This window comes from Microcebus murinus, chromosome 16, assembly GCF_040939455.1.
Source record: "Microcebus murinus isolate Inina chromosome 16, M.murinus_Inina_mat1.0, whole genome shotgun sequence".
Classification (NCBI taxonomy): Eukaryota; Metazoa; Chordata; class Mammalia; order Primates; family Cheirogaleidae; genus Microcebus; species Microcebus murinus.
The window spans coordinates 34,760,697-34,772,829 of NC_134119.1; the positions used below are offsets into that span (position 1 = coordinate 34,760,697).

Here is a 12,133-nt window from a genome sequence, read left to right on the forward strand (position 1 = left end):
CCCCAAGAGCCCTGAGAGGAGGGGACCCTTGAAAGCCCCATTTTAAAGATGGGAGAACTGAGGCTCAAGAATATTTTATACCTGGGAAAACTGATGCCAAAACAAGAGACAGAAGAGCACTGGACCAGGAGTCAGGAAACCCCTGCCCCTGAAGCTCACTTGCTGTGTGACCCCGGGGGAGGGGTCACTTTGGCTTCTTTGCCCACCTCGACACCTCTCACTGTGTTAGTCCAAGAGTAGAATGTGGTCACAGACCTGAAAGGCGCTTTGGAAAGTAAAGCCCTGAGCCAGCGCGAGGAAGGATCATGATTCAAGGTGGAGACAGTTCAGTGCCAGAGGGGAAGGAAAGAGTCGCTGCAGCTCAGGAGAGCTTGGGGGGTGGTCATGGAGGCCTCCCTGGAGGAGGCAGCATCTGAACAGTGCCTTGATTCACAACTAAGGTTTAGACACCTGGAGCCCGGGGACAGCGTTCCAAGCAGAGGACTAGAGAGCACAAAGTTTTGACTGCTGGAAAGTGCAGGGGACTTGGTTTCCTGTGGCTCTCGAGGGGAGAAGAGGAAGCTGAGGAAATTGAGACCAGATGGCAGGAGGCTGAAGGTCGGGCTGGCTTTACTGTCTCCACTTCACAGATGAAGAAACTGAGACTGGGAAGGGGAAACCCAGAGCCACAGCATGACTTGGTGAGCCCTGGGCATTTCTGCCTCCACGGATCCCTTCTTCCAGAAAAAGAGGGGAAAAAATGGAATTTTATGACTGCATTGGTGTAATGATGGCTATCTTAGCATCCCATATTAAAAACTATTGTTTGGCGGGCGCAGGGCTCACGCCTGTAATCCTAGCACTCTGGGAGGCCGAGACAGGCGGATTGCTCAAGGTCAGGAGTTTGAAACCAGCCTGAGCAAGAGCGAGACCCCGTCTCTACTATAAATAGAAAGAAATTAATTGGCCAACTAAAATATATAGAAAAAAATTTAGCCGGGCATGGTGGTACATGCCTGTAGTCCCAGCTACTCGGGAGGCTGAGGCAGGAGGATCGCTTGAGCCCAGGAGTTTGAGGTTGCTGTGAGCTAGGCTGACGCCACGGCACTCACTCTAGCCTGGGCAACAAAGCGAGAGTCTATCTCAGAAAATAAAAATAAATAAAATAAAACTATTGTTCAACTTCAATGCTCACTTTTTTCTTCTGATTTTAAAAGAAATTAAAACACTTTTGTTAGCTCGCAAAAGTATCTGAGGCCCCGGGCACCGTGCCTCCTGGGTCTAACAGAGAAGCCAGCCCCCGTCCCCGGGGTCCTCTCGAGACCTGCAGCGACCAGCAACCCCCACTCCTACTGCAGCCGGGAAGGAGGATGTGAAAGTGGCCGGATCGCTTGTGTGTCCTGCTCTTTGGCTCCGGACCCTGCAATCAAAGTCACCCTCCCAGTCAACAAACGGTAGTGACTCTGCGCCAGCCAGTAGTAGGGGACAATGCACGAAAGAGAAAGAAAAACCCAACCCACAGCGTTTCCGCATCAGAACGCGAGCGCCAGCGCTTGTTGAGCCATTCCCATCTCCAGCCGGGTCCACGAGGTCCCCAGCTCAGGACGTAAAGGTGGGGACTGGCACTCAGTCACACGCGTCTTGGAAGGCGAGGACACGAATGTCCTGTTTTCCAGGCAGATGGGCCCTCTCCCACCCATCAGAGGGATTTCCTGCCCCAGCGCCCCCGGCCTAGCTTCCTGCCCCACCAGCTGCCTACTGGCCTTCCTGAGCCTCCCGCCCCGGGAGGTGGGTCACTTCAGCCACTGTACTGCTTGGCTGACCGCCACCCCACCCCGCCGGCCAGGCAGAGCAGGAGCAGGAGGAGCAGCCCCGCAGAACCGTGCTCCCTGCGCCCCGGGCCCCTGAACTCTGAAACCCTGCAGTGTCGGGTCATCTAGGGTGGGGACGTGTCTCTGCTCCATCGGCAGAGATCATTTCGTGCGGCCACCGGACACGTGAGCAAAGGTGCTCATGGAGGGGCGAGGCGCAGGGCACTCCAGGCTCTTAGAAAGAACGAGCAGATGTGCGCACGCCGACGCGCACAGGCCCTCCAGATGTGCTGGAGGGGGAAGAAGCCCAGTCGTAGGTTGCTGTACACTGGGGCATCATTTTATGTTTGAGAGAGAGACAGACCCAGAGAATGCAGCGATTTCTCTAGGCACGTACAGATGAACCTAAGGAGATGAGCCCCACAAGACAGCCACGGTAGTGTCCCCCAAGGAGGGAGGTTCAAGGGCAGAGGCTGTTTCTCTGTAGTGCTTGAAGCTTTTCTAAAGAGGATATTCCCCTGTCTCATTGTTATCATTAGAAATAGGCCGGGCTCGGTGGCTCACACTTGTAATCCTCACTCTGGGAGGCCGAGGCAGGAGGATCGCTTGAGGTCAGGAGTTGGAGACCAGCCTGAGCAAGAGCGAGACCCCATCTCTACTAAAAATAGAAAAATTAGCCGGGCATGGTGGCGCGTGCCTGTAGCCCCAGTTCCTCGGGAGGCTGAGGCAGGAGGATCGCTTGAGCCCAGGAGTTTGAGGTTGCTGTGAGCCTCGGTGACACCACTGTGCTCTAGATGGGGTGACAGAGTGAGACGCTCTCAAAGATGTAAAAATATCATTAGAAATAAAAGCCAAAATATGTACAGGAGAAAGTATAAAAAGCTTTCTGCTCAAACAAGGTATAAAATGCCTCCAAATAGAGACGAAAAAACTAAAGCAGTGGCCCAGTAAGAAAGTGGTTAGCAGCGAGGAGGCCGGAATTGCTGCCCCTTCGAGGTGGACGGTCCACTCCTGGCCAGGCAGACGCTTCTCTCCCCACTTCGTTAAGTCGGAGCAGGAAAGAAACAGATTGCCAGATCTGACTGCCTTGTTAGTCAGATGGGGAAACTGAGGCCCGGGAGGAGCCCGGCAACCCCTGTCTCCTTCCTCCTGCTCGTGTCAGTTTCAGATTTTTCCCAGCTTTCCTCTCGGCCTTTCTGGTTCCGCCCAACATTATCCACTTACTATTGAAAGAGGTTTCAAAAGTCACCTGACCTCTCTGAGCCTCGATTTCCTGTCTGCAAAACGGGAACGCTGACATCTCCGCCTTGGGATTGTGGGGAGGAGCGATTGAGATAGTGTCTAAGGGGCCAGCTAGGTAACAGCTCCTCCTCACCTCTCCTGGCCCCCCACTACCTCCCTCAGTTTCCCTTCCCCAAACCAGTCTGGCTGCGATTTACAACAGGGCCCCATGGGACAGGACCAGGACGCGGTGCCAGGGCCTGGGTGTCGGCTGAGCACCCACTCCTGACGCGAGGCTTCTGAAGCCGGGACACTGCCACGTCCCCACCCTGCCCGTGGCCGCAGCGTGGCTCACCTGGGCACCAGGCATTGAAGAGCAGGATGAAGTGGCCCAACGGGAAGCCGGAGCCCTGGTTGCCACTGGAGATCTCCAGGTTGAGGCGGTAGGGGCCGACGGGGGCGTTGGGCGGGGTGCTGATCTGCAGCGTGAGGCAACTGTCCTCCTCCTGGTCCACCACCGAGGCTGTCCAGCCAGGCCCGTCCGCAACTTTCTTCAGCCGGAAGCGGGCCCTGGTCCCGGCATCCCCTCTGGGGTCTGGACCTGCACGGGCAGGAAGCAGCAGCTGGGAACCGGGGGTGGGGGGTGGGGCACCCACCTGGGCCCCGAGGCCTGGGCTCTCGGCCTTATCCACACTAACCGTCGTAAGGAGTTAGGCAAGAAGTTTCACCTCCCAGGCCTCAGTTTCCTCATCTGTAAAGTGGGGATCAGAACCCTGACTGCACAGGGTGGTTTTGTGGGAATGAATGAAAAGCCACAGGCACACAGTAGGTCCTCAATCAGATAGATTCCTCCCACAGATGGGGACGTGCAGCCTGGGGCAGAGTCTCAGTCCCGCTGCTCCATGCCGACATGACTTTGGACGTGACCCTCCCTTGCTCTGGATCAGCTGGCCCGTCTGCGGCCCGGACAGGAGCAAAGCAAGGTGCTCTTCGAGGGCCCTCCTCGTCTGCCCAAATCCTTTACCTGCCAGCGTCCTGCGGCCCAGACTCCGAGCAGGATGGGACCTTGGTCCTCTGAGAGCCCCTTGCCTGGGCCAGCCCTGGCCCACACAGCCTCTAGGTGTCTGTCTCCCCAGGGTCCCCTCCAACAGTCCCGGTCCCCGCAACCCCGCAGGCAGCTCTGAGAAGCTGGCCATAAGCGCCCCTCACCTCCCAACAGCCTTTGACACTTTACGAAGCACCTGCTTCCTCAGAGACCCCTTGTACAGGTGAGAAAACTGAGGCTCAGGGACACGGGGGTCTCGCAAGGACATCCTAGGAGTCTGTGGCAAAGTTAGCATCCGAGCCCAGGTCTTGAGGCTCTCGATGCCTCTCGTTCCCAAAGAGGATGCTCCACGCCTTTGGGGTTCCCAGTGGCGCGGCCAAGTGGAGAGACCGTCTCATGAGCAGCGATGGGGCTGCTTGTTCACGGGGGGGGGGGGGGGGGGGGGCCGAGCCCAGGCAGGCAGGTCTGAGTCACGGGAAGGGTGAGGAGGGGCTGGTCACTTTCTGGACATGGCGGTGGAGAGGAGGAACAGAGAACATTCTTTGCCTGCTGGGCAGCTGCCCGGGAGGGTTTATTTTTATTCTCCCATCTCCCTCCCTGCAGCTCTGCCCACCCACAGCTGGCAATGTCGGGGCCTGCTCACCGAGGGGCTCCCTCCCGACACCCAGCCTCCACCTCCCTGTCTGCCGGCCCCACCCACACTCAGCCCAAATATAACCATGAACTAACAGGCATGACACAGGCCTTCGGGGCCCCAGCCGGGTGCCGGGAGCCAACTGAATGAAGCCTCTGAATGCTCCCTGTCTCCCAGAGCTGGCACTGGGGGAGAAGCTGGCAGTCTTGGGCTCTGAGAGCCCCCCTGAGTCTGGTTCCCTGCCTCTACTCCTGAGCACTGTGCGGCCGGGGTCATGTCACCAGGCCTCTCGGATCTGCGGTTTTCTCATCAAAGAAGACAACGGGTTTAGAAGGTCCTATTCCAGGTTTGAAACTGACTCTGGGACCTTGGGCGAGTTATTTAGCTTCTCTGATGCTTGCCGCACTTTCCTCATCTGTAAAATGGGGACAATCGCAGTATCTTCTTATAAGGCTGTGGAGAAGCTTGAAGAAGATGACACATAGTAAAGCCTAGCACAAGGTGCCTGGCATATAGTAAGTGCTCAATAAATAATAGTTATTACTGCTCATTATTGTCACCAACGCCTCTTAGCACTGTTTGGAGGGTTCAGTGAAAGAGTTCATGGAAAGCATTGAGAACAGTGATTAGCCATGGTAATTATGCAGTGAGCTGTCCTCAGTGTCATCAAAAAGGACCATTAAAAATCTGAATTCTTAGGCCAAATGACAAGATTTGGAGGACTGGAGTGGATGCAGAGATTGTCTAGTTCAACCGAATAGCTTCGCAAATGGGGAAGCTGGGCGGGGAGGGGCAGAGCTGGGGTGGCCACGTGTCAGTTTGCTCAGGACAGACTCCGTTTATGCCCGTGGTCCCAGCAGGATTATTAATGGCGCCACTTTCATCCTCAGAAATGTCCCTGTTTGGATGATCAATTATCTGGTTACTGTGGTAACAGGCCTGGGCCAAGTACCATAGCCACCGTTGCTATGGGACAGCCACCCTCGGGGACAGGTCAGGCCCCTGACCTGTGGGGCAGCCATGCACACACACACACACACCCCTTTCCTCCCAGGGCCCTGGAGGGGGAGGACGGGCTGTCCCCTGGTCCCACCGCTGCTCGCGTAAGCTGGCTTTGCACATTCCTGGGCTGTGGTTCCATACAGTCCCCTATGTGGGGCCAGGGGCACCACAGCGACCAGTCTGGGCCCAAATGACCCTGGGGACCCAAGGGGTCCTGGCCGCTGTCCCAGACCGTGGTGGTGGGGCTGGGCAGGGGTGGGTGAGGGGAACCTTCCAGAGTAAAGGCTCTGCCAGCCTCATAAGGGTACTGTTCACTCCTTCAGGCCGACCTCACTCCCACGCCTGCCCCCGCCCCCCAAACCCCGGCCCCGCCTTGCAGGGAGGCAGAGCCTTCTTCCCGTGACAAAGAAGAGTTTGTCTAGCGTGTTCTGTACCCCGGAGCAGGGTCTGCCAGGTCTCGAGCTGTCTGGGTGAAAACGCACCGCACGGGGCACGCGTGGGGCCAGGCCACTCCCTCCATTGGCTGGGCGACCTCAGCCAGCTCTCTTCCCGCTCTGAGCCTCAGTTTCCATCGCGAGACAGCGCGTTCCGACACAGGAGCAGTGTCCCCAGGCCAGGCCCCTGCTGGGCGCTGACCCAGAGGGGCCTGGCTTCCTGGCATTGTCCCTCAGGCTGCTCCAGCCCCGGGAAGGTCCCGTTGCTTGCACAGGGAAGCCGTGTGGGCCGGAGATCCAGGCCCCTCCGCGGCTGCCCAGGGGCTGCGGAAATGACCCGGGCAGGTCAGCGACGGCCGGAGACCAGTCGGTGCAGACGGGAGAACGGAGATTACTTGCTGGGGTGGGAAGGGGAGTTTCCCCTAACCCAACCTTGAACTTGGGGCCCTAATTACCTACCCCTAAGCTGCCCAGACAAATGGAGAAGGAGAGAGAAGAAAGGGCATGTCTCAAGCATGAAAGAAGAAAAAGGAAGGCGGAAATCACGGGCTGCTCGAGCAGCACTCGTCTCCCACTCCGTTTCACCGCGGGACGAGGAGAGGCCTGGCGGCACTGGAGACGGATACACGGAAACGTGCCTGCTGCGGGCCATAGTGACAGAAGCCTCGGCTCTGGGGTCAGGATCTGAGGCCCGCTGTGTCCCTAACTGGGCCTCAGTTTCCTCATCTGCAGAATGGGGGCCCTTTATGCTCCCAAGCTGGGAGGATTCGGGACAAGCACACATTCAGTAGGTGCTGCATAGATGCTGCGACTGTCACACTCCCGCGCCCGACTCTTCTCAGGGCACCACACCCAGCCCTTCGTTGCCATGCACCCCAACTGTACAGAGGGGGAAACTGAGGCCGGAAGATCAGAGACCTATGGGGCCCCCCAGGCTCTGTTAGAAAGGGCCCTAAGGGTGCCGGTGCGCGGGGGAGGGTGCCCCGTCTGTGCCAGGAGGGGAGGGGCGGGAGGAAGGGGATGGAGCTCCGTGGGCAGCCTGCAGTCTCCGTGATAAGCCTTCTCCAACGGACTTCCACGTAGAAACCCGCCCCAGCCGGGCGGGTTTCTGCCCCCTCTGCCCTCGGGGGCCTCAGAAGAGCTGGCCGTCTGTACCCGCAGTCCAGCCAGGGGCCCCCCACTGACCTTGAGGGAGTGGTTCCCACCAGAAGCCAACACAACTGATCTGGCACTTGAGGCCACTTTCCCAGGAATGGCCAACAAAGAACACTGTGTACCGGACACCTGGGGATGGGGTGGCTGGGGCCTCGGCGTCCCTGCGCCCATCCCTGGAGCCCCTGGAGCAGGACAAACAGCAGCCGCTGGCATCTGCAGGGCACTCCCCCACACCAGGCTCTTCCCTCTCAACCACCTCCCAGTGTGAGTGCTTTACAGATGATGAAACACAGGCTCAGAGAGGCTGAGTAACTTTCCCAAGGTCACACAGCAGGTAGCTAGCCCAGCTTGCACTAGAACCTTCTCTAGCCCCTGAGACTGAGGCAGGCTCCAGAGGCCTGAAGAAGGAACTGCTGGGACATGGAACTGCCCGGTTAGAGGGCTGGAGCCAACTGGACTCTTTCTCTGCCACCCAGAGCTGATTTGGGCCTGATCCCAGGGCCTGGTTGGGGTGCATGGATGTCGGGAAGCAGAGAGACTAGAAAGTTGTTTTGATATGGGAAAGAGCAGACAGGATCCTGATGACTTTTGTGACAGAAAGCTGACACCCAGCCCTGGTGGTAACAGGAGCTCGGGGGCCAGGAGCGCAGTCTTCCTTACAGGGCAGGGTGGCCTGGGGCGACTCTCCCCATTTCTGGGTCTCAGTTCCCTCATCTGTAAAATGGGGCTAGTGACAGGTGGGAACCTCCCAGGGGACAAATAGGTGTGAAGTCATCTGTCCTGTCCTCTGTCAGGGGTCAACGAATCCCAGAACGGGTCATGTCGAGGTGGAGAGGAGGAGGAGGAGGAGGAAGAGGAAGAGGAGGAGTGGGGGTTGCCGGGACTCACCATTCTCGGCGGTGAAGGAGAGAGTGTCCACCTTGGGCTCGTAGCCGCGGCCCTCGAAGTGCAGCGTCAGCCGGAAGGGCTGTCCCCGCCGCACCACCAGCCTGTCCCGGCACAGGTCGGCGGTGTGGTGGTCCAGGCCGTTGGCCTCCAGCTCCATGTCGCACCTCTCCAGGATCAGCTCTGCGGAGACAGCAGGGGAGGCCTGAGCCGGGGGCATCCCGCAGCCAGCTGTGACCCCTAGCGACACACCCGTGCTCCCTGGGCGCGGGGGCTCTGCGCCCTCTCACTGCCCATGAAACTCAGCCTTCCCCCCGCCCCCGCCAGCCCCTGCCCCGCCCCCTGCACCCCACACCCCCCCCCCCCCCGTAAGGGGCTGGCCAGGCTGACTCTCCCCGACTCTTAATGGCAAGGCTGTTGGGAGAAGCTATGTGACTGCTAGCAACTCTACTCTCCTGGACCTCAGTTTCCCCATCTGTTCATAGGTAGAGAACAGTGGGGTCCACCTCACAGGGCTGTTGCGAGTGTTCAGTGAATTGATACGGGTAGAACAATTGGCACAGTGCCTGGTGCGTGATCAGTGCTTAGTAAACACGAGGCTGTCGGAGGCTTCTTTCGGCTTCGACAGGGGCAGTACTTTGTATAGTTAATGACAAGGCTTTGCCTCTAGATCCAACTCTCGATTTACAGGAAATGTGCAGGACTGAGGAGCCAGTTACACACAGAACCAGGACGATCAACAAAGTTCGTGCTCTGGGAAACCAAAGGCAAACCTCATAAACCTTGGCAAGCTCAAGGTTTCTTTAACAAATAAACTGCAAGAAAGAAAAGGTTACAGGGAGACTCTACAGAGAGAAACTAGGGACATATCGACCCACTGTGATGCGTGGCTCTTATTTGGGTTTGGATTTCAAACAGCCGTCTAAAGCCATTTATGCCACGTGTGAGACAACCGGACATGTCAACACTGATGGAATGAATGATGGTGACATACAAGAAATTTTGTTCATTTGTTCATGTCGAAAAAGAGAGTTCTTATCCTCTAAAGACATACGGGGAAACATTTGCAGATGCGATGATATGATGTCTAGGATCTGCCTGCAACAATGAGGTGGAGTGGGCAGAAAAGCCACGTGCTGGTGGTGGCTGAGACTGGATGATCAGCACATGGGAATTTATTACACTAGCCTCTCTCCTTTTACGTATGTTCAATTTCTCCATAAGAAAATGGTTTTTTTTTAATGACAAGGGCTTTGGATTCTTCCAGAGGTTTTTGTTCTGCTGTGCTGCTTTGTGATCCCGGACAAGTGTCTCGCCCCCTCTGTGCCTCCTTCTCTGAAGTCTCAAAGTGCTGCTGTGAGTCTGGAAGAGGACGTCTGGGATGCCCCTCCTGCGGGCCCAGCCCCGGGCAGGAGCTTGAGACATGAAGGACCTATTTATAGTTTCTGAGGGAGCTGAGGATCAGGGCGGGAGCAGGTTGCTGGATGGGAGGGGTCTGCGGGAAACACACACCCCAAAGACCTTGGCATACACAAGGTCAAAGTTGGGAAGACCTTAAAGTGAGAAGAGCGGGCAAGGCAGGCTCAGTTGTGTGTGTCCACTGGAAGTATATGGGTGAGGATTTGCCCCAAATCACCCAGAAAACTGGCCCCGCTAGCGAGATGATAGCCCAGGTCTCCTGTCTCCTGCCCTGGAATAGTCCAAAAGTGAGTCACAAAAGTGCCTGGCGACTGCTGAGGACTTGTACGTGAATTATCGCAACTTAAATCTCACAACAGTTCCGCCATAGCAAGTCCTGTTTTGCATGGGGAGACGGTGTGTCGCCCCAGGTCCCATAGCGAGCGGCTGCCTGGAGACTGGAATCAGGACTGTGGGATTCTGGAGCCTGCCCGGGTCCCACCTCGCACCAGCCCCGGTCTGTTCTCCAGCCCCCCTCACTAGCCCCAACCCCACCTCCTGTTTTGTTTTTGTGCCCGGAGGACTGAAGCCTCGGGGAAGTCGATCCCCCTGGAATCCCAACAGGAGAGATTCGGCCAGCCACAAGGAAACACTTCCTGCTGGCTTGCGGGGGCAAGGAAATGTTGTTTCTGGAAACTTCAACCCCAGAGAGCTTAAGCAGGAAAGAGCCCACCGTTGCCCCTCGGGAGACCCGGGAGAGATGATCAGTCCCTGGTCAGGGGGAGTCAGGGCACTTTCTTGTGACATGTCACAGTGCATCGGGCGCTGAGTCCCAGGAAGGAGAGTGGTCAAGATCACGCAGCAGGTCAGGCAGGTCCATAGCTCCTCCTGGTCATCCCTGCTCTACCTGCTCCATGTCCCTGTCCCCATACCCCTTCCTGGGGGTCTCAGTGCGTGCAGAGGCCAATCCCAAACAGACTTGACCCGGGAGCCAGCTGGGATCCTGGGTCCAGCGGCGTTAGTGCAGGGACATCCTCTATGGTAGAAATCCCTCCCCCTGGGACCTAGGAGGACGCTGCCACTGCGTGTGCATGTGTGTGTGGAGGGGGCAGGTAGGAATTAATTGAGTCCCTGCCCCTCTCCCCTCAGCCTCCCAGATATGCCCAAGGCTGGCACTACTGCCTTTCTTTTATAGGCGAGGAAGCTGAGACTCAACAAGTGGCCGAGGACTAGAGCTGCAGAACTTGCGGGCAGGAGGAACGTGCCTGGTCTCAAACTGCTCCCCCAGAGGATGCTGGAACCTCCTCTCTCTCCCCGGGGGCCAAAGAATCCGCCAGACCTGGCTTGCACACCGCAAGGGAGACATGCACACGACCTCCAGGCTGGCAGAGACTGACCAAAGCTAGTGTTCAGAGGCCAGGCCAGTACTGCCTGCACAGCTTCATGCCACCTGGCACATAGCAGGGACCCAGCCCCCACTAACTCACTGAGGACAAGTGGCAGTCGTCCACCAGGACAGGACTTTACAGTTTACAGCATGCCTGCACGTGCCATCGCCTCATCTGATCCAGGGAGGCAGGGGTTAATGATTATGCCCTGTGGATAGGGAAACTGAGGCTCTAAGCTGCATCCAGGTACCTACCTCCCACCTGGCTCAGCCCAGCCCAGCCTGCCTGCTGCTCTCCAAACCAGAACTTAGGGACTGAGCTCCCAGTGCGCCGTGGGACCGCGGAGACCAGGGAGGCAGGCCCGGGCGGCAGCACCGACTCGATACTCACCCTCGTCCATGGTCAGGTGGGGCAGTGGCTGTGGCTCCTTCGACTGGCAACTGGCGGCAGGACCCTCCTCCAAGTGCAGACCACTAGCAGCGGTCACTGCAGAGGCTGAGAGCCGCGTTAACTTATAGCCCGCTTCGGGACGGCCAGGGGCGGGGCCCGCGGAAGGCGGGGACCTGGCGAGGCCACCCACGGCCCAGTCTTTGGCCCACACCAGCCCGACCCACCGGCTGGGCGTGCTCAGGGGACAGGAGCCCCAGAGAGGGCTCTACAGGCAGGCAAGGGTGCCCCCTAGGGGACTGGACAGAGCTCGCGGCTGGGACAGCATGGACAGGGACACATAACCCGTGCAGGAGGCACAGACTCGCCTGGACACAGAAACAGCCACTCGAGTGTAGATACACACGGAGCAACCTCGGACAGAAACACACGGCTGATCCAGGACACGCAGGCACACCTGGGTACACAGACACGGAGTCACAGGCAGCTCAGATCTGGGATCAAGGACACACACACGGAGCAGACACAGACACACAGTCAGAGACAAGGGATGTGGACCCACAAATACACACATGGACACAGACACACTCCAACAGATACAGCAGACAAACCTGGACACACAGGCACAGTGACATGGATAGAAAGCCAGATTAGAATCACAGAGACACAGCAGGACGTGGACACCGCCAGACGCATACCTACCGAGAGCCACGCATGGCTTTGGACACATAAACGAGTGGGCGTCCAGATGCACCCAGCTCACAGGCACACGCAGACAGCCCTCACCAACACCA

At 57.8% G+C, this 12,133-nt stretch overlaps 1 protein-coding gene across 1 annotated transcript in view; it reads right to left on the minus strand.

The window, feature by feature from the left end:
* The window catches only part of TGM2 (transglutaminase 2), a 31,051-nt gene extending 19,551 nt beyond the window's left edge, over nt 1-11,500 (minus strand). The window contains exons 1-3 of the mRNA XM_012755219.3: nt 11,343-11,500; nt 8,170-8,349; nt 3,367-3,612 (exon numbers count right to left, since the gene is read on the minus strand). Coding sequence (XP_012610673.2) covers nt 3,367-3,612; nt 8,170-8,349; nt 11,343-11,352 — 436 coding nt within the window. The 5' untranslated portion in view covers nt 11,353-11,500. The remainder of the gene's footprint in view (nt 1-3,366; nt 3,613-8,169; nt 8,350-11,342) is intronic.
* Nucleotides 11,501-12,133: the final 633 nt, after the last annotated feature.